The sequence below is a fragment of the Alexandromys fortis genome, unplaced genomic scaffold (assembly GCF_014885135.2).
Source record: "Alexandromys fortis isolate MF-2015 unplaced genomic scaffold, M_Fortis_MF-2015_v1.1 scaffold_181, whole genome shotgun sequence".
Lineage (NCBI taxonomy): Eukaryota > Metazoa > Chordata > Mammalia > Rodentia > Cricetidae > Alexandromys > Alexandromys fortis.
Genome location: NW_026068069.1, coordinates 972,097 through 997,360, shown reverse-complemented (window position 1 = coordinate 997,360; position 25,264 = coordinate 972,097). Strand labels below are relative to the sequence as shown.

At 38.6% G+C, this 25,264-nt stretch overlaps 1 protein-coding gene and 1 long non-coding RNA gene across 2 annotated transcripts in view; one reads left to right on the top strand and one right to left on the bottom strand.

Annotated features, from left to right (window-relative positions):
• Positions 1-25,264, bottom strand: part of LOC126487845 (uncharacterized) — a 182,091-nt gene that overhangs the window by 58,140 nt on the left and 98,687 nt on the right. The gene's annotated exons all lie outside the window — the stretch shown is intronic.
• Positions 1-25,264, top strand: part of Adamts19 (ADAM metallopeptidase with thrombospondin type 1 motif 19) — a 175,119-nt gene that overhangs the window by 125,064 nt on the left and 24,791 nt on the right. The window contains exons 16-19 of the mRNA XM_050120872.1: positions 1,232-1,312; positions 8,026-8,183; positions 14,547-14,700; positions 21,810-21,945. Coding sequence (XP_049976829.1) covers positions 1,232-1,312; positions 8,026-8,183; positions 14,547-14,700; positions 21,810-21,945 — 529 coding nt within the window. The remainder of the gene's footprint in view (positions 1-1,231; positions 1,313-8,025; positions 8,184-14,546; positions 14,701-21,809; positions 21,946-25,264) is intronic.

Sequence of the window (25,264 nt, the reverse complement as noted above, 5' to 3'; positions counted from 1 at the left end):
GACCAGTGAGCTCCAGGTTAAATGAATGAACTCATCTCAAAACAATAAGGTAAAGAGTGACTGAGGAAGATACATGAGGTCAACCTCTGACCTATGCATGTAGGAGCATGTACACACACACACACACACACACACACACACACACACACCACATGCCTTTATTTTATCCTTGCCACCAAATGAACTACATATTACTTTATATTAATGCTGATTAATTTTTTTTTTTTTTTTTTGGTTTTTCGAGACAGGGTTTCTCTGTGTCTTTGGATCCTGTCCCGGAACTCGCTCTTGTAGACCAGGCTGGTCTCGAACTCCCAGAGATCTGCCTGCCTCTGCCTCCTGAGTGCTGGGATTAAGGCGTGCGCCACCACCGCCCGGCTGATTAATTATTTTTTTAAGAATTATAATAATTTATATACAGGAGAAAACTTCGAAATTATTTTTTTTTCTTTTAAAGGTTCAAGCCAGATTTTAGTTAGATACATGAATTTGCACAGGATGTTTAAAAAGAATGTTAGTTTTAGAAAAACTATTAAGCCACAACGAGGCTTCTTTATCCCTCTTCTTCACAAAGTGGAGGTCAATTCCCTCTCTTCCTGCACAGTCTCTCATTTTACCCAATCTTGGCTGACTTTCTCTCAGCGACCACATCCTTGACCATTGCTGGAAAATGTTTTCTGAGAGTGCTCCACTGTGCCTTTTGTTGATCTTTGTGACACCTGCAGAGGTGACAGCAGCTCTCTTGCTGTGGCCCTACACCTCACTTACTTCTCCCCAGCTCCACTGTCTAATCTTTTGTTCATCTTCCAGGAACACTTGTTCTCTCTTGCTGTGCTCAGTTGCTCCAGGGAATGGTCCAGGCCAACTGTATCATCTCCAGTGTTTTACTTTCTCTGCTTTTTCTAGCTTGAAGAATTCCTAGGGCAAAATTCACTGGGGTGATTTGGTTTGTCCTGCTGTATCTCTAGAGAGGTTATGCCACTGGTTTCTTCCTTTCCTTATGGGACTTCATGTAGAACAATCACCTTCTTGCCTTCTCAGGCGAGTGCTGTGCTCAGTCTTTCCAAGAATCTTTTCCTGAAATCACGGCAACTTTATAATGAAGCATTTTCCCTCCACAGCCTTTGGACCATGGTAGCAGTAACTAAAAGCAAAGGTGGGCAGGGGAGAGTCAATCTGAAGGGTTTTCATAAGAGCCTAGGTTCACTGCATGTTTTACTGACTCTTACAGGTTATGTGGAAGTGCTGGTGATCCCTGCTGGAGCAAGAAGAATCAAAGTTGTGGAGGAAAAGCCGGCACATAGCTACTTAGGTAACAGGTGCTACAGACTCACACAGGAGCTTAGTACGACCCCAGCTCCCCAGTTCGCGAAACAGTTGGTCTGTTTTCAGGTTCACACTTGAACTTCCCAGAAAGTGTCTCTTCTCATATTAAGCAAGTATTTCCCTTTCTCCAAGGCAGTCCAGGAGCAAAAGCAATTTGGCTTTCTGTTGAGAGTGTAAAGTACTTCCAAATGTAACTCATGATTAAAAAAATAAAATAAAATAAAATAAAAACAAAAACCTAAAATGAAGACGCATTAAATGACTTTGCCATGTTTTATTCCAAATATGTGTATATATGATACAACCAATTAACACATTTATTTCATGTGTATACATGTGTATATGTGCAAATGCATATTATTTTATATATGACTGCACAGGTATTTTTGTATAATGATTATTTTAGAAATGGGAAATCTTGTCACTCAAAATAAGCCATGTACAGTTTACTGAGTTTTTTCTGTCTTGCTTCACACCAGGAAAGCTCTCCTGTAGAAAAACTGCCTTTAAAATTTTGAGCATTGATTACAGGAAAGACTAAGGTGGCTATTTTTGTATATTCTTATTACATATTTTTATTGATTACTTGGTAATTGTGCAGCATGCACTCCAGCCACGCCCATTCTCCCAGGCCCACCCCCTCTCCTTTGTAACCTCCCACCCAAACAGACACATAAAGAGGATAAAAAAACAAGTCTAATTTTCACACACACTACAAAAGAGAACAAAAAAATAAGTCCAGTTTGCATTATCCATGTTTTAATTAGGTCAACTGATAACTTTTAATAGAACAGAGAAAGCATCACAGACAGTGCAATCAAATAGAATAATGTCAGGTCAGAAAGGGGGCCAAACAAATTTAAATTATCTTTAAAAATACTTTGGAACTTTTTGCTTGAGACACGTGATGTCCTTATTATTCTCAACTAAACAATAAATTCCCAGTATATTTATTCTTTCTTTAAATTATGCTCACCTACTAATGGCTTCTCTGAAGATAATACTGTTCTTTTGTTGATGATTGACCAGTTAGCCTAAAATGAATAAACCTTATGCTTTTATTTATAAAATCATTGTAGCTTATGACTTCCAAAAAAAAATCTCACAAAAGGCACCGAATTCATCTTACTCTGTACAATTTCACACAGAGGGCACTGCGGCAAGCATAGTTTTAAAATAATTTGAAATGAGTAAAAGAAAAGAAACCCTGCCTTTTATTATTTACCTCTTAGTTTGATTACTTTAAGGTGCTATAACAAAGAGCCACAGCCTGAGTGAGTTTTAAACAATACAACTTTCTTCTCATTGCTCTTAAGGTTGGAAATATGAGCTCAGGAGACCAGTATAGTTGGGTTCTGATGAGGCCCTTTTATGAGCTGGAAATTACTGGGTTCTGTGTCCTTACGTGGCTGAGAAAGAGGAAGCAAGGTCTCTTAGGGCTCTTACAAGGACACTAATCTCATTCATAAGGACTGTGCCCTAATGACCTCAGCCAATTCTAATTACCTCCCAGTGACCCCACTTCCTAATCCCATCACACTGTGGAGTTGGGTTTCAACATGGGAACTTGGAAGGGACAAGCATCAGCCTGCACCATGTCTGAGCAGGAGGGAAATGAAGAGGTCCTAAAAGCCAAAACAGCAATAAGAGGTCCTAAAAGGACAAAACTACAGTGAAGACAGAAAGCCAAAGGCTGAGTCCCCTGAAGTGTCGCCTGAAACCTTCATCCAGTAACTGAAGTCAGACTCAGAGCCAGGGCGCTGCTGTTGACAGAAAACAAAGCAAAGGATGCTGCAGAATGACCCGCACAGGAGGCTTCCACTCAAAGTGGGACTTCAAAGGATTCCACGTTTTGTGTGATGGAGGGGCAGGAATGTAACTATACGTGAGCAGAGAAAGGAAGGAGGAAGTGTCTATATTAATATTAGTCTAAGGTGGACATGGAAAATCACCTTTCCTGAGAATTTGCAAAGCAAAGCCGCAAGGATGTGGCACCCACTTCATCCAACTGTGAAGCCACAAGACTCAGAACTAGTTTTCTTAATGTGCTACGGGAAGCACTTTCTAGAAACAATCCCCCTTCCAACCAGCCCTCAGAAGACTTGAGTGGCTCACAAATAGAATATTAAAAATAACCTAGGAACCAAAAAGAAAACAGACACCGTGAACCAAACACCACCTTGAGTAAGAGTAAACAGAGTCAGTATGCAAGTGTGTCACACACAGAATGTATAAACAGAATTTCATAAATAATAGCTTTATCATTTTAGGGAACAATTTAAAAAGTAAAGAGAAAAGCCATGATCTGAGAGAAAATAATTTCACTTGGCTTCAAAAGGCCCTTATTCTCAGAATATATAAAAACGTAATTTTTGAGTATTTATAAAGTCAAACAAGTATTATTGATTAGTATAAAACAGTAACACATTTTAATGTATTTGAAGAACACTGTATTCGCTCTTTTGCCTAAGCTATTTTGTCTAAAATTAGTAACAATTTTATTTTGACGATTAAACAAATGGATGTCTTATTTCTGAAAGGCCTTTAATCTCTATTATTCTTTTATATATGCCATGTTTCATTTTGAACTCCCCACATAGATATTACAAACGAGAATTCATAATTTCATATATTCTTTGATCCTTGGAACTGGTTTGGTAATTGTTTTCTGCAGGGAATAATCTGTTTCATTTGCTTTCTCAAAATAGTTGGCTTAGAGCTGTTTCTTTTTTTTTCCTTTTTATTGACTGTTATTGAGCTCTACATTTTTCTCTGCTCCCCTCCCTGCCTCCCCCACCCCTTCAACCCTCTCTCAAGGTCCCCATGTTCCCAATTTACTCAGGAGATCTTGTCTTTTTCTCCTTCCCATGTAGATTCCTATGTATGTCTCTCTTAGGGTCCTCATTGTTGTCGAGGTTCTCTGGGATGGTGATTAGTGGTCTGGTGTTCTTTAAAGCTTAGAGCTGTTTCTGCTATTTTCTTATTGCACCCTCTCCCAGGACAGTGTCGGGGCTCTAATTTCTACCACCATCACCTTGTGTCTGGTTTTCTTGAGCAGTTTAAGTGTTTTCAGCTATTTAGTTTCCAAATAACCAACTCTTTGTGTCACTGTTTGCTTCCACTGCTAATTTGTTTCTATTCGATTCACTCCTCTGTGGTTTTCTTCCATTGGTTTTGAATTTTAATTGCCTACCACAGATACAAACAGAAGAGCAGCTTTAGCTCCCTTCTTTCCTCCTGTAACACTGGAGAGCTACAAAAGCTTTACCTGTGATCTACAGGGCACCCTCAGGTTAAGTTGCTACCCTAGCACCTTTGTGGTTTCTGCTGAGATCTAGGAGTTATGTTTGAATAGACTTAATGTACAGTTACTTTGAGCTATTTGTGTAAGTTTTCTGTGAAGCATTTCCAGTGTTAAGTCTTAGGATAAAAGAATATATCCAGTCAGGTGTAAATTGAGACTTGGTTTATCGCCTTTGACCTCAAGGAGTTATTCTGGAATTTCCAGCTATAGTCTTTATGATCAGTATAATTCAACTTCTCTACAAGCTTACAGATATCCCTCTTGTCTAATCAACTAGAGACAGAGGAATAAAGGGATATCAAAATGTTTTAAATTTTTCTCTCAAATCAGTGGTTAGCTTATGCATTTTGATGTTTTATTATATATTTCAGATTGTCATTTAACCTTAATAAATTTTATTTATCATTTAAGAGTTTAGTGTGTGTTCATGTGTGTGTATGTGAATTTGTAGTACATGCACATGTATGTGCAGTTGCATTAAATTGTGCACAAGCATGTGGAGGCCAGAAGATGTCTGTTTGTGTGTGTGTGTGTGTGTGTGTGTGTGTGTGTGTGTGTACAGTCTGCTGAGTCTTGTATGTATTTGTATGTAAGGCTGGATAAGCAATAGGGGTTTGTCCCTGGAGACTCTCAGCATGTAGTCTTACTTGTATGTAGCTCTCCATCTAGAGGTGGACTCCTGCAAGATTCCATCCAGTGTAGTCACTGTGCAGGTTTTATTTACACTACCATGCGGATGAAAGAGTTCAAGCTGTCTTGCCGTATGTAGAGAACAGTCTCACAGAGACAGACATCCTGTTCCTCTGGGTTTTACTATCTTCCCTCCCCTTCCTCCGTGATGTTCCCTGAACTTGGTGATTAGGCGTTAGATTGTAGATGCATCAGCTGGTGTTGGGTATCCAGCAGTCAGTGCTCTGTATTTTGACCACTTGGGATTCCCGTGATTGTTTCCATCTGCTGCAAAATGAAGCTTCATTGTTGAGGAGTGAGAGCCACGTTTTGGCATTTTTTTAAAATGCTCACAAGCAACAAGTTTTCTTCCTTCCGGTCCACTCTAAACTATGTTCTCCCAATCACCATGTTACCTGTGTGGCTTTGTGTGTATGTGTATGTGTGTCTCTGTGTCTGTATTTTCTCCCATGAGTTCCTTGTACTTTTTAAGACCTTTGTATTTGGAGATTTTATTTTAAGAAAATTAAAATTATTTCTAAGCACTGAGCTTTCAAATACTTTATATGTCCTCGTTCCCTTTTTAAAAATTCCAGTCACTTGGGTATCACCCACGGAGTGGTCCCCACATGTGCACCGTGCTGTTTGCGTTCATCAGGTCTCTGTTTCCTGTGCTTTAGCTCTTTCCTATGAAAGTGTCATGGTCTAATATGTTTTTAAGCCTGTTTATTAAGCTCAGTATTTGGAATGTCTTCATATTCTAATACATTTGATTTGAATATTTTCCAGCTCCCCTTGCTCTCCACTATTACATAACTTCTTATAAATGTGTGTGCATATTTAAAGGCTTAACTCACTAGTACCACTATCTCTAAGGTTCTTTCATCTCATTTTATTGCTGATGCCTCCCTAATTATTCAAAGTCAATTTTCTGATGTCCACATCCCCAGCAAGTTTTTAACTGGGTGGTGAACATAATTAACATAGCATGGATGAGTGGCTATGTTACGTTTTCTTTATTACCGAGTCTAAACTTCATTTTCCTAAAGAGTTAATTTACTTCTGGACCAGCTGCATATGATGAGACTGTGGTAAAGCTTTGTTATAATTGTCTCAGGTTGCTTTAATATGAAGTCTGTTAAATCTTTATTTTTAATTATTTATTTATTTGACCACCTGCTTTTTTAGGTTCTCTATGTTCAAAAGCAACACGCCTTGAAATTACCTAGAATTTGCATTTTTCTCCATACCTATTTGAACTGAAAAGTTTAAAAGTCCTTAGGTTCTTGGCAGTTGTTCTTTCCCCAGCTTTGGATAGTTACACCCTATTGTTTGAAGCTGAATATTCAGCTCTAAGGTCAAAGGTCCCCTGTGAATGCTTTAGGAGCGTTTTTTTCTCTTGTAATTCACTCTTCTCCAGTGCTCCATAAAACAAATGCTAGCTATCTTAGCCAGTGTGAACTCCACTCTTTGTGCCTCCCCCCTCCATGAAACCTTCCCAGTCTGTGCCCTGCAGAAGGTCAACTTCCCAGTGTGGGATCTGTTAAATATCTTCAACAAGACTGCTAATTAATCGTAGAAATTATCCCAGCTTTGTTCTCCACCCTCAGACATTGGAAGTTTGAAGACTGTTTCTCCATACATTGTCTAGTGAGAAGCAGAGCAGTTCCACTGATTGTCAGAAGCAAGATTTTCAAAAATATATTTAAGTTAATGAAGTAAAAAGAAACAATCAAGAAACATGATTTGTACAAACTCCTGGTTCTGGATGAAGAGACTCTTGAGCCAATAAGTTGGCTGGATTCGCATGTACATGTGTATGCCATTTTCTAGGAAATGCTGAAAGCCAAGACATGAACAGAGTCTGAATATCATAGTCCATAAACCCCAATGGGCATTTTAAAGCTTTTTTATTAGAGATTTTCAGGAACCATAAACTGATCACTGTAACCTGAAATAAAAGCATGGAAGTGGGAAAACATTGATCCATGTACAACATTAGACAAAAATATAACTCAAAATATCTAATATAATTTACAAAAATATTAACAAATGCTAAATCTTATACACAAATCCATTAGTAATTTTCCTTTTTTTCCCCCAAAAAACCTTAACATTGTCTGAGTTATGTCCATTTGTTGGTTTTAATGGACGTGGACAATGTTCTGAGATGTTTCTATCAACATATTACTTTCAAGTAAGGATTAACAATTGAACATTGATCTCATAAAGTAAGATTATGTATGCTTTTTAACTTTCCTTTAAGATATTTTATAATAAGGATTATATTATATATTATATGCCAGGTGGTGGTGGCGCATGCCTTTAATCCCGGCACTCGGGAGGCAGAGGCAGGCAGATCTCTGTGAGTTCAAGGCCAGCCTTGTCTACAAGAGCTAGTTCCAGGATAGGCATCAAAACTACAGAGAAACCTTGTCTTGAAGGGAAAAAAAACCAAACTATTTTATAGAGAAGATTGATGCAGTAAATTTCAATACTTTCATGAGCTTGTTGCTGGTATTGATGGGAGCAGAAGCAGCAGAACAACTTCTGGGGGAGACGCAACAGATGGTTGAAAACTCTTTTGACTTCAGTAGCAACAGGGCAATGACTTAGGATTTGTGTTAGAATGGAAGGCACATTGAAATGCTTGTAAGAGAACAGTGCCAAGAGGACGTGCATCAGTAGCGTTGTCCACGCTCATCTTGTGTTTCATTTTCTTAAAGCTCTTCGAGATGCTGGCAAACAGTCAATAAACAGTGACTGGAAGATAGAACATTCTGGAGCCTTCAACTTAGCTGGAACTACAGTTCATTACATAAGACGAGGCCTGTGGGAGAAGATCTCTGCCAAAGGCCCTACAACCACACCTTTACATCTCCTGGTAAGAGGAAGAAATTGGGGTAGTGTTGCAAAATCAGATTCTCGTGGCAAAGAAATTGTTGCTCTCCTCTCTCTCCCCTTTCCCCTCCCTCCTTCCCTCTCTCCTTCCTCCCTCTTTCTCTCTCCCTCTCCCTCCTATTTGTTCTTAAAATCAGAATTGTCAGATCAGCATTTTAAATTGTTTAAGAGATAAGATATTTGCAGGAACGTTAAAATCATGGTATCTAAAGTTAGTGATTGCTTAAAGAGGAGCAAGATGTTCTAGGGAATTAAAAAACTCACAGTTGAAATCTATCACCACCAAGGAACACGGAACTCTTTTCTCCCTAAAAGCATTCAGTTACTAACCAGAATGTGTCTTTATCAAGACAAAGCAAGTAATATCCACTTAATGGGTCTCATCTGTGTCTGTAGAAGGCATCGTTGATAACATATTGTTTTGAGAGGAGGGATTTGGCAAACTCAGTCTCCATTCTGTATTTCTCACCAGGTTAATGGATTACTCTAAGTTATGAACACTGCACATTTTCATGCATTGGAACTGCAATGTTCTTCACCATATAGCAAAATACTAAATGTGCATTAAGAGAATTGGAAGGGAAAGGGCTTGAACAGTGGGATTGTGTCTGGGTTGCTAGGATGTTCATGGGCTTTTTTTCAAGGCACTTCGGGCTGATGGTTAATTATTCAGAATAGTGACTGTACAGATAGAATGAGTTTTCATTCTATCGGCAGTAAGAAATCTAAAATCCAAGGATTCAACACCTCCTGTACACACACGCACAGAAAACCACTCTGACACATGGATTCGCTTGCTTGTAGTGGGATGTGTCACCTTATTTAACATCTTCACTCCAGTTGAACTGGTCTTTCCTTGGCTATAGACATCTCTATTGCTCCTTATAGGATCCAGAGATTCAAGTCACACCATAACTCACTGCTTATCTTATTTGGATGGACCTCTTGTCTGGGGCTCTTTGTAAAAGTACCTTCTGGTGCACTTGGTTTAGGTCAGAATGTGAGATCCACATAATTTTCACAGTTCCTCCCTGACATCACCGCTGCTGGTCCAGAAACCAGGATTTAAATTTCCAGGCTTTATATAAAATGCAGTCCTTTTGCTTTAACAGTAACAAAAGGGCAAAGTGAGCAGTGTGTGCTTTCTGACCAGTATAAATAATACTATCCCTCGGACAGTGTGGATAGGAAGCTGACCAGGGGCTTTGCATAAAAGTTCAGAACATTTAATGCACACAGTTGCCCTATGTAAGAAGGTTAAAGAATAAGTGAAATGTTGTCAACATGATTTCATTTTCACTAAAAAATTAGCGTTCAGTTCTGTTCTTCTGTGGAAGTCTTGGCTCATAATTGTATATGGTCTTTGAACAGTCCCTTTACGCATCTCCTCACAGTTCCTTTATATCCCACTTCACAATTTCAATTTGAAGATCCTGTCTGTCCTCTGCTGTCCAGAGAAAAGGCTTAGCATCTTCTCTGACTGATTGGTGGGAAATGACATCAATAGCAAACATTTTTAGTGATTTGATACTGGAAAGCGCTACCATGTTTACCTACATCCTATAATCACATAGATGAGTTTGAACCTACTTAAGAACAATACAAGACTGAAACATGGAACGAGCCTTTGCTTAAAGTCTGAAAACAGCACATGCCAGACCCCGGAACCAGAGACTTTTCTTGCAGCAGAGCTTTTAATCCGACTAATAATTGCCAAAGCTTTTCCTGGAATCACAGAACATAGTGAGCCCAGTGAGCCAGGTCCAAAATAAGGTATGTGTGGGACCTGGATGTATTTGGTGATTTTAAAGGGAACTGTATCTCTGAGATAGTTCTCTTAATGACTATTGCGGATTGAAAACTGGTCCTTGACTTGAAAGGCGATGTCTTGTGTGGCCATTGCCTCAATGAGTGCCCGTCACTGTAACATGCTGACACTTTCCTTTTGCAAAGGATTCTGCCAAAGAGCTGTGGTTCTGTCGCCAATTTATTGGTTTTAAGTGACATTAGCTATTTGATAGCACTGAAAAGGTAGCTCATGTGGGAAACAGGATTGTTTTCATGTAATTAAGTAGGATGGCAAGTAGCTGTTAGTATGGTCATTTTGCCAAATTTAAAATTACACGGTAGTATTGTCATGACAATAAAAAATGCAAAGTTCACTCCTTAGTAGGTTGAAAGTAATTTATAATTGGCAATAGCTGAAGAAGTATTTAAACCATAATCAGTACTGTGATATACTCTAAACTTGGTACCCAGTAGGTTTCAGATTTGAAAACTTAAAAAAAAAAGCTATTAATTGTATCCTTGAGATAATGTTCATAAAGCCAAAATACTAACTGCACAATCCCCACATCAAATATGTTGTAACACTTCTTTCAAAATGTTAAACAAAATCTGAGAGAAAGTAAGAAAACTTCAGTTGAAATGGGCTCACTTATGTTTCTTTGCAAGTTGTATTAACTCTGAATCACCTATAATTATAACTACTCTAGAAAATGGATAAATATCCAATATGCCTCCCCAAGCACATACCTTAAAAATATATATGGAAATTAATGTACCAACTGTTTGCACAGACTGTCAGGTTCACAGACATGACACGTTTTATACAGTTAACATTTAACATACTTTATGAAATTTTGTGAAAAATATAGGTCCATTTATTTTCCTTTGTTTAAAATATATGCATAGACACATATATGTTATATAATATATGTAAATTATATATATTTTATATAATATTTCTGTATAAAATTCAAGATGATCCCATTCTGACCTTGACATTGGATACCAGTGAAAACCAAAATAGCATTACAGTGTCTGTGTTATTGGCATTCTGTTTGGGAAGTGGTCTCTTGTGCCATTGCATTCAAGGGTACTTCCCACTTACTCTTCCATCAGGTTCAGTGTAACTGCATTTATGTTGAGATCTTTGGTCCATTTGGACTTAAGTTTTACGCATGGTGATAGATATGGATCTATTTGCAATCTTCTACATGTCCACGTCCAGTTATGCCAGCACCATTTGTTAAAGATGCTTTCTTTTTTTCTTTTCTTTTTCTTTTTTTTTGTATTGTACCATTTTGGCTTTTTTGTCAAAAATCACATGTTCATAGTGGGTCAATTAATGTCACGATCTTCAATCTGGTTCTATTTGTCCTCCTGTCTGCTTTTCATGCCAATATCAAGCTGTTTTCCTACTATAGCTCTATAATAGAGTTGAAGTCAGAAATGGTGATGCCTCTTGAAGGTCCTTTTTTGTACAGGATTAATTTAGGTATTCTGGTTTTTTTGTTTCTCTATATGAAGTTTAGTATTGTTCTTTCAGGGTCTGTGAAGAATTGTTTTGGTATTTTGATAGGGATTGCAGTGAATCTGCTTTTGGTAAGATTGCCATTTTCATTATGTTGTTCCTACCTATCCAAGAGCATGGGAGATCTTTCCATTTTCTGATATTTTCTTCAATTTACTTCTTTAGAAACTTAAAGTTCTTGTCATACAGGTCTTTCACTTGTTTGAATAGAGTTACCCCAAGATATATTTGTGAAGGGTGAGTTTCTCTGATTTCTTTCTCATCTCATTTATCATTTGTATTTAGGAGGGCATCTGATTTTTTTTTTGAGTTAATCTTGTATCCCACCACGTGATTGAAGGTATTTATCAGTATAGGCTTATGAAGTAGAGTTTTGGGGATCACTTATGTATACAATCATATAATCTGCAAATAGTGATAGTTATATCACCTATGTAAGCAATCATATCATCTGTGATAGCGATACTTTCCAATTTGTATCCTTTGATCTACTTTTGTTGTCTTCTTGCTCTACCTAGAACTTTGCATACAATATTGAATAGATACAGAGAGAGCAAGCAGCCTTGTCTTGTACCTGATGTTCGTGGAATCGCTTTGAGTTTCTCTTCATTTTATTTGATGTTGCCTGTCAGCTTGCTATAAATTGCTTTTATTATGTTTAGATATGTTCCTTGTATTTTTGATCTCTCCAAAACCTTTATCATGAAGGATTATTGGATATTGTTGAAGGTTTGTTCAACATCTAATGAGATGATCATATTTTTTTCTTTCAGTTTATTTATTTGGGGGATTACATTGACAGATTTCTGTATATAGAACCAACCCTGCCTCTCTGGGATGAAGCTTACATGGTTACGGTGGATCTTTCTTTCTTTCTTTCTTTCTTTCTTTCTTTCTTTCTTTCTTTCTTTCTTTCTTTCTTTTTTTGATGTGTTCTTGGATTCAGTTTGCCAGTAGTTTATTGAGTACTTTTGCATCGATGTTCATGAGGGAAAATGATCTGTAGTTCTCTTTCTTTGTTTCATCTTTGTGTGGTTTGGGTATCAAGGTAACTGTAGCCTTATAAGAAGGAGTTTGGCAATGTTCCTTCTGTTTCTATTGTGTGAAACAATTTGAGGAGTATTGGGATTAGCTCTTCTTTGAAATTCTGGTAGAATTCTATGCTGAAGACATCTGGTCTTGGTCTTTTTTTTTGATGAATTTTAATGACTGCTTCTATTTCCTTAGGGGTTTTAAGTCTGTTTAATATGTTTATGTGGTCTTGGCTTAATTTCAATATATGGAGCCTATCAAGAAAGTTGTCCATTTCTTTCACATTTTCTAATTTTGTGGAGTATAGCTTTTGGAGTATGATCTGATGTTTAGCTTGATTTTGTCAGTGTCTGTTGTTATGCACCCCTTTTCATTTTTGATTTTGTTAATTTGGATATACTTTCTCTGCCTTTTGGTTAGTTTGGACAAGGATTTGTCTATCTTGTTGATTTTCTCAAAGAACCAACACTTTGTTTCACTGATTCTGTGCATTCTTCTCTTTGTTTCTATTTTATTGATTTCAGCCCTCAATTTGATTATTTCCTGGCATCTTCTCCTCCTAGGCGAGTTTGCTTATTTTTGTTCTAGAGTTTTCAGGTGTTCTCTTAATTTGCTAGTGTGGGATTTCTCTGACTTCTTTATGTAGGCATTTAGTGCTATGAACTTTCCTCTAAGTACTGCATTCATTGTGTCCCATAAGTTTGGGTATGTTGTGCATTCTTTTTCATTGAATTCTAGGAAGTCTTTAATTTCCTTCTTTATTTCTTCCTCGACCCAGGGGTGATTCAGATGAGTATTATTCAATTTCCATGAGCTTGTAAGCTTCCTGGAATTTGCATTGTTGTTGAATTCTAACTTAAACCATGGTGATCTCACAAGATACAGGGGTTTATTGCAACTTTTTTGTATCTGTTAGATTTGCTTTGTGACCAAGTATATGATTAATTTTAGAGAAGGTTCCATGAGGTGTTGAGAAGAAATTATATCCTTTTATGTTTGGGGGGGGGGGAATGTTCTATAGATATCTATTAAGCCCATTTGAGTCATAACATCTAATAGTACTCTTGTTTCCCTGTTCGTTTTCTGTCTGGTAGACCTGCTCATTGGCAAGAGTTGGGTGTAGAAATCTCCCACTATTAGTGTGTGGGGTTTAATATGTAATTTAAGCTTTAGTAATGTTTCTTTTACAAATGCGGATGCCCTTATATTTGGGGCATAAATTTTCAGGATTGAAACTTCATCTTGATGGATTCTTTTCCTGTGATGAATATGAAATAACCTTCTTCATTTCTTTTGATTACTTTAGTTTAAAGTCTATTTTGTTTGATATTAGGATAGCTAATCTTTCCAGCGGAAGTGGGTGGGGGAGGGGCCTGGGGTTTTGCCCCAATGCCTAGGGCCTATCCAGCTGGGGGGCTGGTCACTCACATCTTGGTCTGCTTTGTGCAGTTGCCGTCTGTGTCTCCAGGAGATGCTGCTACATCTATAATTAAGAAATGCCTCAGCTGCATAGGCTTGCCTACTGACCATTTTGGTGCAGATATTTTCTCATTTGAGGGGCTCTCTCTTCAAATGACTCTAGCTTTGTCAAGTTGGCATAAAACGGACAGCACACCTCATATTGACTTCCTTTCCATCTCTTCATAAGGGTGGGAAATCCACGGTTTATTTTATATCTTGACATCAGATGCAGCATACGTCTCTGCCCCTAGAACACATACACACCAAAATATCATCATATACACATATCACGCTTTGGAAAATGGTCTGCCAAATCTAAAAGAAAAAAAAAAGGTCAGTTATTTCCGGCCTCATTCATTGAGACATGTTTAGTTCACAGGTGACTCTCCATCTTTGAAAAAAATATGACATTTTAAAAGTAATGTCTGTTGTGTTCATTGTGTAACTCATATTTTTAAGTATCAATATATTTGTAGGTTCTGTCGTTGAATTTGCCCTGGTTTAAATTATATTCCTTAATCACTCTGTGTGTCACAGGTACTCCTGTTTCAGGATCAGAATTACGGTCTTCACTATGAATATACAGTTCCATCAGACCCACTTCCAGACAACCAGAGCTCCAAGGAGCCAGAACCTCTCTTCATGTGGACACATGCAGGCTGGGAGGATTGCAATGCCACCTGTGGAGGAGGTGAAGAATTTTAAAACTTCTTTCTTTTCAAAACATGGAACAGTTGTTTTCTGATTAACCATTGATAGTTACAATAGATCTACAATCTCTAATTTACAATTCAAGAATACGTAAAGGTTTGTAAACTACGTTCATTACAATGTGTGTACCCGCTGAACATCTGAACTCTTTCATGGAAAAAGAATCTTACTTAAACTGAAAAGGCACCTCACCCTTGTTCCATTTCACTCACTGAGATGGTTGTTATATTTATGACATAGAGAGTAATGTGTTTGTTTACAGCATACCAGGTTCCAGACACACCATTCAGGCCATGATATACATTCTATTACTATTAGCATCTGATAAACACTTTCAGCTAAGTAGCCAGCTGCCTTGAAGAAATCAGAGAAACAACACTTTTCACAGAAGACTCAATAAATATAAAATATCATGGGGTAACTCTAACCAAGCAAGTAAAATACTTGCATGATAAAAAAAAACTGTAAAATACTGTGGAGATATTGAAGAAGATATCATAATATGGAACAATTTCCTATGCTCATGGATTGATAAGATTATTACAGTAAATATAGTCATATTACCAAAAGCCACATACAAAGCCAATATAATCCCCATAAAAATTACAACACAATTTATCACAGCTCTTGAGAGACAATTTTTATCTTTATATGGAAACACACACACATCAAATCCTAATGAAACAAACAGAAAACAGGATAGATAAAAGTATCCTGAATAATAAAAGAAATACTGCATGAATATATCCTGAATACTAAAATAAGAAATGAGGACAATAATCAGGGGAGGGGAAAGTGAGAAGGAGGCAGTGCACCATCAACTAGATTTTCAGAAAGTCCTCCAATGAAGCCATGCTGAGTCAAACTCTAGGGGGAGCACAGGCTGAAGCTGTAATGTAGAGCAGAGCGCTGGGTAAAGGGAAGCAAGGGTAGACCAGATGTGCGGACGATTGCTAGGTGCTTCCTGCTACCCCTCTTCTGTGGGTGATAGGAGGTACAAAGAAGGTGTTCTTCTCTGCTACTCCAATGGAACAGAGCAAAAAGGCAGATGCGGCACTCCAACAATTGTGGAAACAGGCGAATTAGGCCAGTTGGCAGCAGGGGAGGAGGAGAACTCATGAATCGTGCTGTTGAGCTAGATGTGAAGCTGAAGAGTCGTGGCGACCGGAATGGTTCTTCCAAATGACTGAATGCTGTCATCATTACTTGCAAAGGAAAGGCTGAAATGTCAGGATTAGTCAGGATCAAGGGCTTCAACAGAAGTAAGAAATACATGCTGGTCTAATGTGATGTCAAGTGTGCAGTTGGGGATATAAGCCTGGTGTTGGAGAGGGAATATTAAGTTATTCACACGTAACATATGAATAACATAGTAAATATAATGAGACTAGATGGAGTCACTGAAAGAGTGACTGGAGACAAAGAGAAAGCTGTTAGAAGATTGACATTTGGGGTGTTCTACCATTGAGCCTTTGGAGAGAGGAGAAGAAAAGGCAATGCTGATTAAAAGCAATGCAGGGAATGAATATGGGAGCCACAGTGCTATCTGTCTGGCAAGCGAGAGAAATGCTACAAGGAGGACAGAACAACCAAAGGCCAAAATCTACTAAGTAGCCAAGTCCATGCAGAACTGATTAGCGTCTAATAAAAAGATGCATTTTTATTAGACGTAAAACAAAGAGGTCAGTGCTAGTGCTGTAAAATTAATTCTAATACGATATTTATCTCAAAAGACCAAGTAGGATGATTTCATAGCAAAATAGTAAAAGGGCCCCATCAGTGTTCTGCCATGGAAAGGGAAGGGACCCCCGAGGTCTCCATACTTGCCTTAGAACCCATAGGCAGTTGATGGTTGCTTGGGAAGGAGAAGCATGGCTTTAGTGGTAGAGCCACTGGGAAGATAAGTGCACTACAGTAAAGGAAGCCTTACCCATGCTCATCTGGGTAACCCTAATAAAACTCACTGGGTCGCACACACAAAAGTCATAAAAGTAGAAGGGAGACCAAGTTAGGAAATGGAAGGGGATTGATGAGAGCAAGAGGGCAAACAATATAGTGAATATGACCAAAATATATTACAGTCATGTATAAAAATGCAAAAGCCACCATATGCAAAGGGGAAAAGAAAACTAAGGAGAGGAGCTCTAACTCAGTCCGTGTTGCTGGAAGAAGAGAGAAGCAAACGTGGCAGTAACTGTAGGGAGGGAGTGGAAGTCAAAGGGTTCCCCGTTTGTTGTTGGCTCCAATAAGACACAGTGTACATCATCCTTTGTCTATGTGCATTTTCAACAGGAGAGCATCAGACTAGGAGAGAGCGAGAAATTGCTGGAACAATATCCGGATGGCACATTATCCGGGTGGCACGGGAAAGAAAGAAATGAGTAATTTTGTTGGCTTTACAAAACCATGGACAGCCTATCCCTAGACACAGGCTAACAAGCAGCTTGAGAAACATACAATAATTCATTTTCAGTTGCGTCTGTTCTGTCCACAAAGGCCACTTTGCTGAGAGTGAGGGTGACAAGGGACATAGAGGAGCTTTGAAAAGAGAAATATAAAGTGAGCACTAAAAGAAAGACAGGAAGAATGGAATTGTTACATATCGACTGAGTTCGTGTCTTTAAGTCAGATTACAAAACCACATGCCCGCAAGGAGTTCTTCAAGGGCTACTCTTGGGCATTTTCATAGCTCTCAGCATCTATCAGCAGCTGGTGGCTGCAGGAGGTAGGGACAGCAACAATATGTACTCTCGTGCAGGCCTCTATGGTGGCACTTTTTACTCCTTTCCTATGGTGGCTTGAAGGAGATATCACCCATAAGGCCCAGGCGTTTGAATACAGGGTCCCCTGTTCATGCTGAGGAAATGTCTCTGGGGACAACTTTGAGGTCTTAAATCTACATGCATTCCCAGTTCGTTCCTTCTGCATCCTGGTTGCCCTAGGATGTGAGCTCTCAGTTGCTGCTCCAGCCACCTACAGCCTGCTACCTCTACCCCACCATCAGGGACTCTAGCCCTCTGACACCGTAAGCCCAAAAGAAACTCATCTTTAAGTTACCTTAGTCATAATGTCTTACTAAAAAATGGAAAAATAATACAACTAGTAAGTTCCCCTCTATCATGGCCAGAGGTCAGTGTTACAGCATGTTAGCCAGGACTGTTAGACATTTTGCCCTAAAGACTTAGCAGTTCCCCGGAACTCTTCTAGTGATCAGGACTTGCAGTTTCTCTTCTCTGGCTTCTAGAGCCTTCTACCATCCAGCCACCTTTCTGCATCCCCTTGATTGCTGTTGTCTCTCTTGTTCCTGCTGCGGCTGTTCTCTCAAACCGTTCACCTGCACAAGAGAATCTTTCTACTAGGACTAATCTTGCAATGCCACAGGGCACCTCCTTGGAGGGCGTTTCTCAGCCAGCTCACAAGAATTCTCTACGCAGATAGTTGCTGTTTTCCTCCGTCACAGCAGACCCTGCTGCAAAGGCAGATTTCTTTTGGCTCCAATCACGAAACTGTCCTTCTGTCAGTAATGACAGTCCCTCCACTAAGCCAGTAGAGAAAGTGTGCCCTTCTAACATAGAGACATGGCTAAGGGTGGCCTAGAGCTCACTAAGCGTGGAGATATCAAAAAGTCAGTATAAAGTGTTTAAAACAACCCTGGACGTTTTAGGAAAGCGGAACAGTTAAGGTCGTTGTGTTTCTTTAAGGTTTTTATGGTATGTTCAAAGTATCTGTGCTGGCATAAGGGTAGTCTGGATGACTGAGTGCTAGAACTTTTGCTCAAAGATGGGAAGGGGTGTGATCAGCTTTCATTTAGGGACTCAAATTGCCCTATCCACCCATGTCTTTGCTTATTTACAGAAACATGAGCATCAAAGGGGCCACTTACAATAGGAATTTAAATTATCATTGACACTGAGTGATTTTAACCGAGTTTATTAGTGCTTTCGTGATGCTTAACATCTGGCCAGTGCCCCAGGGAGAGGCTGGCCCTTTCATCTGCATCTTAATGGGAACATGCATTTCGGTCTGAAGTAGCACTAATGGTCCAGTTGAATTCCGGGTCATGAATTTATCGTGACTTCAATCCCTGTGAGTGTGCGGTCCCTTCTGGATGTGTATGGTTTGCAAATACTCTTATAGAGCAGTAATGGGGATTTTCAAAAGCAAGAAAGGAGTAAGTGATGGCCTGAGACTGTATGTGTTGAGTTCAAACAGTTGTATGAAGTGGGAATTGAAGGTGCATGGACTTCAAGGACTTTGAAGAGGTGGTAGGGTTGAGGGGTTAGAGGACCTGTTTGGGTTGTAGAAATTGTCAGATACCGTGCACTAACAGGATGGGAACATAAAAGATGACAAAAAAAAAAATAGAGAAAAGGTTATGAAACATCCAGACAGGAGTAAGTTATTATTGTTATAAAAGGAATTTTTATTTCATATAAGAAATTATTATTTCATAAATGGGACAAAAATCAAGATTGTTGGAAAGAAAATAGAACTAAAAACTGAGAAGATGGTACTGGGAAAACCATTAAGGTACTATGATTTTAGATTTTTTTTTTTAGAAGCAGTGTCAAAAACAACACAGTAATCTGGGAGAAGCAATGAAGGAGAGTGACCCAGATACTGTCCTGTGACTATATAAAGAGTGAGGCTATATTGATCACAGGCAGGGATTCGGGAAGTAAAACGTGAAGAGCGTCTTGTTGAGGATTGCAAAGCCAACGCCCTTATCATCTAGATACAAAAGTGTTGCTTATAAACAAGAAAATGTTCAGGGCATGAAACAGTGTGTTAAGGGGGCATAGAGGCTCAGGGAGCATCTGAAGGCACAGAGAGCAAGGGACACATGGGCCCTCTATGCTCTTGCCCTCTGGGGCCTTCATAACAAAAAGCAACACAGGGCACCAAGGGGGATTTTACATAACACAATTGTCTCTCAAGATGAACTCCAACACACACATTTTAACTCACTGCTTGAATTGGAACTTCTCACCAATCACCATTGCCACAAGGATATTTTCTTTCTTGCTGGGCTCCACTATCTCCATGCCTTCGGCTCCTGCATTCTCCTAGTCTCAACTACACCAAAGTTTGCAAGTCTGCATTCCTCTGCTTATCTCTTATTCACAGGGCCATCTCCATTAAGATATTCTGTTTCCATCCAATAGACATAGACAGACAGATATACAGATAGATAAACATAGATATATAAGCATATATTTATCTATCTGTATCTATATCTATGTAAACATAGATATGTTTATATATCTCTTGAATGCAAGCAGAATATATATTAATATATTTAATATATTTATTTAATATTTATAAGCACCAATAGAAGTAAATATCCCCAAATGAGAATGTGCATTTGAAAATTGTCTTTAGTATCACTTGGGGATTCAGTCACCCCCCGCAGGCAGCAGCATCCAATGGTGTGAGCACTGAAATAGGCAACAGTTGAGAGAGTAGGGTTAAGATTTACGGGTAACTTCTACAGAGTGTAAAATGATCCCATAAATAAGGAAGAGGGGTTACATCTTAAGTTTAAGAAGAAACTATGAGTCATCTCTTCAAGCTTATTGGCGTTTAGTTGAATCTAGCTGTTTGCTTCAGAATTCTCTGAGACGAGACGTAGAATTTGATAGGTAGCAGTATCCACGGTCCCTCACACTGTACTACAGTGGGCAGGTTGAAGGAAGAAAGTTTTGAATAGACATAAGGAGGTACTTTTTGGAAAAAAAAAAGAAGTGTTATTAATATGCTTATGTATCCTGAAAATATTTAGTATGAGGAAAATAATAAGTCAAGGAGGAGGGGGTGAAAAGAGGGTAAGAGGCAGAATACCCCACGTTCTCCTCTCAGTCCCCTGCCATCTTAGCACACACAGCTCACAGCTGCTGCTCTTCGTAGCTGACTCCAGGTCGTAAGGACGTAACCAGCCTTCAGCTCCAAACTGGAGGTGACCTCTCAGCATTCAGATGCTTTGATTTTTCAATATTTAAGAATGTGTTTTACAGAAAAATTATGTTTAGGGATATCATTGTCTTGATTTTCAGTTTTGAAGTTACTATTGTGTATGGGTTCCAAGATATATTTTATTAGCCAAAGAAAATTTACTAAAATATAATTGCCGTTTTCAGTATTGTTTTAGTAGTAAGATGTATTTTTATTTTCTATTTTATTTGGTATAACAGAAGTATCTTTATATTATTTTAAGCTTGCAACTTCGGTTTTTAGTACCAACAATCATTCATGAACCAGATTTGTCGTAAATTTCTGTTCCAGTAATTTATTCCTTTTGTTTGCAGTTGACATTTTCATCATTCAGTGAACCCAAAAATCAAGATGGCCCTCTGTCTTTAACATTTTTTTGCTGATAACATTAAACAACAAATTAAATACATTATTAAATCTATTAATTGGATACTATCTATAAGACTTAGGTTGCGAGAAAAGAAATTAGAACACATTTACTGGACTTTAAAGTTGATGCTAATATCAACAGAGTGGTATATGTATGTGTCTTTAAGAAAAATAAATACAAGTAGTTTTTACTATAAAAGAGTTTTTAACATAATAAATTCACAGTTTTATCATAGAAAAGTGACAGTCATTTCTAGAATTACTAGGGCTTTTGTCAGAAGCGCTAAGGATGAAGCTATAAGGTGCACTCCAAAGCGTGTGATACTCTGTGAAGCTCACTACAGAACTGGTAATGTACACACTAGCAATGAAATCTATGCATGTACCTGTGGACGTGCTTTTGAGACTTCTCATAATGGAGAATAGTCTCAGAATGTTCTAGACACAAGGCATTTGACTACTTATTGCTAGAAGATGGCCAGATCCCTAAAATAACTCTTGAATCAGCATCTTCTTAACTTGTCCTACCTCAATCACTTTGTAACATAGGAAGTACCATTTATCTTTGAAGGAAAGGCCCTTAAGCCTACAGAGGTACACTTTGTTATATGACTTTTAAATAATATCATTTTCATTGGGATAATATACATTGTTTAAACTATATGAATATCTCCACTTCACAAAAGCCTGTAATGACATCGCATTATGTGTCCAATCTGCTCTTTGCAGGAGAGAGGAAGACAACAGTGTCCTGCACAAAAATCATGAGCAAGAATATCAGCATTGTGGACAACAAGAAATGCAAGTACTTAACTAAGCCAGAGCCACAAATTCGAAAGTGCAATGAGCAACCTTGTCAAACAAGGTAACTGTGTTTTCGTGGTCACTGCAAGGCTTCGCTTTAGAACTAACTCAGTGATTACTAAAGTAACTATTCTTCAGAGTATTACAAAGAAATCCGTACCCAAATGTGAGCACTGAAATAGGCAACAGTTGAGAGAGTAGGGTTAAGATTTACGGGTAACTTCTATAGAGTGTAAAATAATCCCATAAATAAGGAAGAGGGGTTATATCTTAAGTTTAAGAAGAAACTATGAGTCGTCTCTTCAAGCTTATTGGCATTTAGTTGAATCTAGCTGTTTGCTTCAGAATTCTCTGAGACGAGATGCTAGAATTTGATAGGAAAAAGTTGATGAGGGCAAGTGTGGGCAGATCTAGCCCCAGGAAGACAGCAGGGGGCATGGGATCCTTCTGGCTCTGTTATTAAGATCCTCATTCCTTCAAAAGGTCTCAAGACAAACTGCCCAATTCCCGATATCTGGTCTCCAAATTTCAAGGTTGGACTATGGTTTCCTCAGTGAGTACAGGGCAATAAGACTGTCAAGGCTCGTGTATAAGAAGCAAGTAGCAATGCTGACAGTTGTGAGTGTGAAAGGAAGTAGGACCTTGACTGTGGTAGCGGAAGTGAGAACAGATAAGAATTTACGAACCGGGGTATACTTTGCTCTATGAGTACTTGTCATGGCTTCCATAGTGGGGCCTAATATTTCACATACTTTCTCATAAAAATGAACGGTGTGTTTAAGACAGCCCAGTGACACAAGCCTTATCATGCTTAGGACGGTCCAATAAAAAGAGAACAAGGGACATCGATTCCTCTGGCTTAGTGAAAGAATACTTACTTTATGTGACACTCAGGATTGTTGAGACTTGGCGCTTTAGACTGAGTTGAAAGTTCTCAGAAAATCAGAGAATTCATCACCCTTCTTCACTGCTTTTGCAATTGAATTGTAGAGAATTTGCATACACTAATCTTAAACGTGCAAAAAAAAAAAATGTACAGCGCTGTAGTCCTGTACAGCTAATCTTCCCTATAACGTCCTACTCCAAAAGGAAAACATGGGAGGGGCTATGTGGTTGGAGGAGCAAAACTGCCAGTTAAGCTAATTTCGCTTTTGTACCTATCTCTTTGGAAATTAGTATTGCCTAGGTAAATGTTCACTTCTGGATTTCATTTCCATCCCTTTTATATGCTGAAATCTCCCTGTTCCCACTGTATTACCAAACAAAATTATTCAGCCCTCCTGAGTGAGTTCATTCCATGTTGTGAAAACTTAAGATGTTTGGAGAATCTTTTTCTTCTTTATAGTGTTGAGGTTTCAAGACTTATTTTGCTGTGGATTCGGTGTTATTTCTAATTTTTCCTTCTCCACTGACAGTCCTAACCCCAACATAGGTTGTATACTTCTAACAGAACACAGGAATGATTTGACAAGAATTCGCAGAAGAAAGCATGTTGCTATGCATCCTATCACCACTGTGCACCTGGACTATTCATGCTCTTTTTATGAAGTAGTGTAATTGGGTGGCTGATGTTGAAGTCTTTTGTGGCAGGAGGCAGGTCCTAAGTCCTTTCCAGTCAGCACTGGACAGAGAAACCAGTAGAACTAGTGCTCTGTCCTGCCAGGAAAGAATCTGGACTCTTTATATTTCCATGAGTACTAAGACTTCTTTACCTATTGTTCTATCTCTTTTCAATATTGATATTGAAATGTTAAAAAAATCTATTACTATGTATAATGTTAATATCAATCTATAATTATGTGTAATATTAATGATAGATTATTATTGTTATTTATTCTTTTTGTGAGACAGGGTTTTTCTATGTGGCCCTGGCTGTCCTGCAACTCACTTTGTAGACAAGGGTGGCCTCAAACTCACAGATCTGCCTGCCTCTGCTTCCAGAGAGCAAGGATTAAAGGTGTTAAATTCTCAATTATTTTATGAGATGCTCTTAACTTAAAACCACAGTTTATGTATACTGTTGGTTGAAAGCACCAGCCTTTTCTGCTGCATCAGGGATCTCGAATGAGCTTATAATTTTAAGACTAGAATGTCTTGGTTGCTTCCCACCTCTCTGTGGCAGAATAAATCATGTGGTTCTCAGCATTTGCTTACCAGCTGATGCCATAAGTCACCTCGGAGAAGATGCCTTGACGAAAACTACGAAAAGTGAGACATTTTGCAGCAGACTAGAAGTTATACGTTATTATCTTCCTTCCAGGGGACAGGGAGACGATGTCTTTAACAGGAAGCAATGCCAATGAGGAAGGCAGTGAACATGACATAATTGGATAATGGAAGGAAATCTTTCCAAGATCTGCCGACAGAGCCCATCCTTCTTTTTTTTTCCCCCTGCTTCTCTTTTGTCTCTTCAGGAAATAATTTCTAGGACCATCCACACTCTATGCCCCTTTTCTTGTTGCCATTATGAAATATCATCACAAAAGCATCCTAAGGGAGCACAAGATGGCTTGGGGAATAAAGATGCTTGCCACCAAGTCTGACTACCTGAGTTCAACTCCCGGGTCCCACACAGTGGAAAGAGAAAATTGACTCCCATGACTTGTCCTCTCACCTCCACATGTGTGACATAGGAAACACATATCTATACATTTATTCACACACATGAGCTCACATATACAAAAGAGATAAGTAAATGCGAAGAGAACGGAAAGCGAGGTAGAGAACACAGGGCCTTTCTGGCTCACAGTTTGAAGTTGTACAGTCCATCATGGTGGGGAAGTTGGGACTGCAGGAACTCATCACGTTTTATCTGTAGAAGTATCAGCTCACTTTCTCCTTCTTCTAAAGCCCAAGATCTCTGTCCAGGGAGTGGTGCTGCCCCCATTTAATGTGGTTTTTCCCAGCTCAGTTAACCTAATCTCAACAATATCTTACAGGCTTCCCCAGAGATTTTTCTACAGGCTGATTCTAGATCCTATTACACTGTTGATCAGTAAAACCCATCACATACATCTCCAAAAAAATCCACAGAATACAAAATAGACAGTAAATATAATACATACAAGTAACATTATACATAGTGAGCCGGTTGTCTTGGTATATTTAGACATACGTATGTATATACACATGCAGATGCATGTAACTTCTTTCTTTCTTTTTTCTTTTCTTTTCTTTCTTTCTTTCTTTCTTTCTTTCTTTCTTTCTTTCTTTCTTTCTTTCTTTCTCTCTTAGGGGGCCCTTCATTCAACTCTCAAATAAATTCACAGATATTTATTCATACTTATTTATGTGGCCTTAGCTTGGCTTGTTTCTAGCCAGCTTTTCTAACTTAAATTATCTTGTTTCTCTTTAACTACGTTATATATACTCTTAACCAC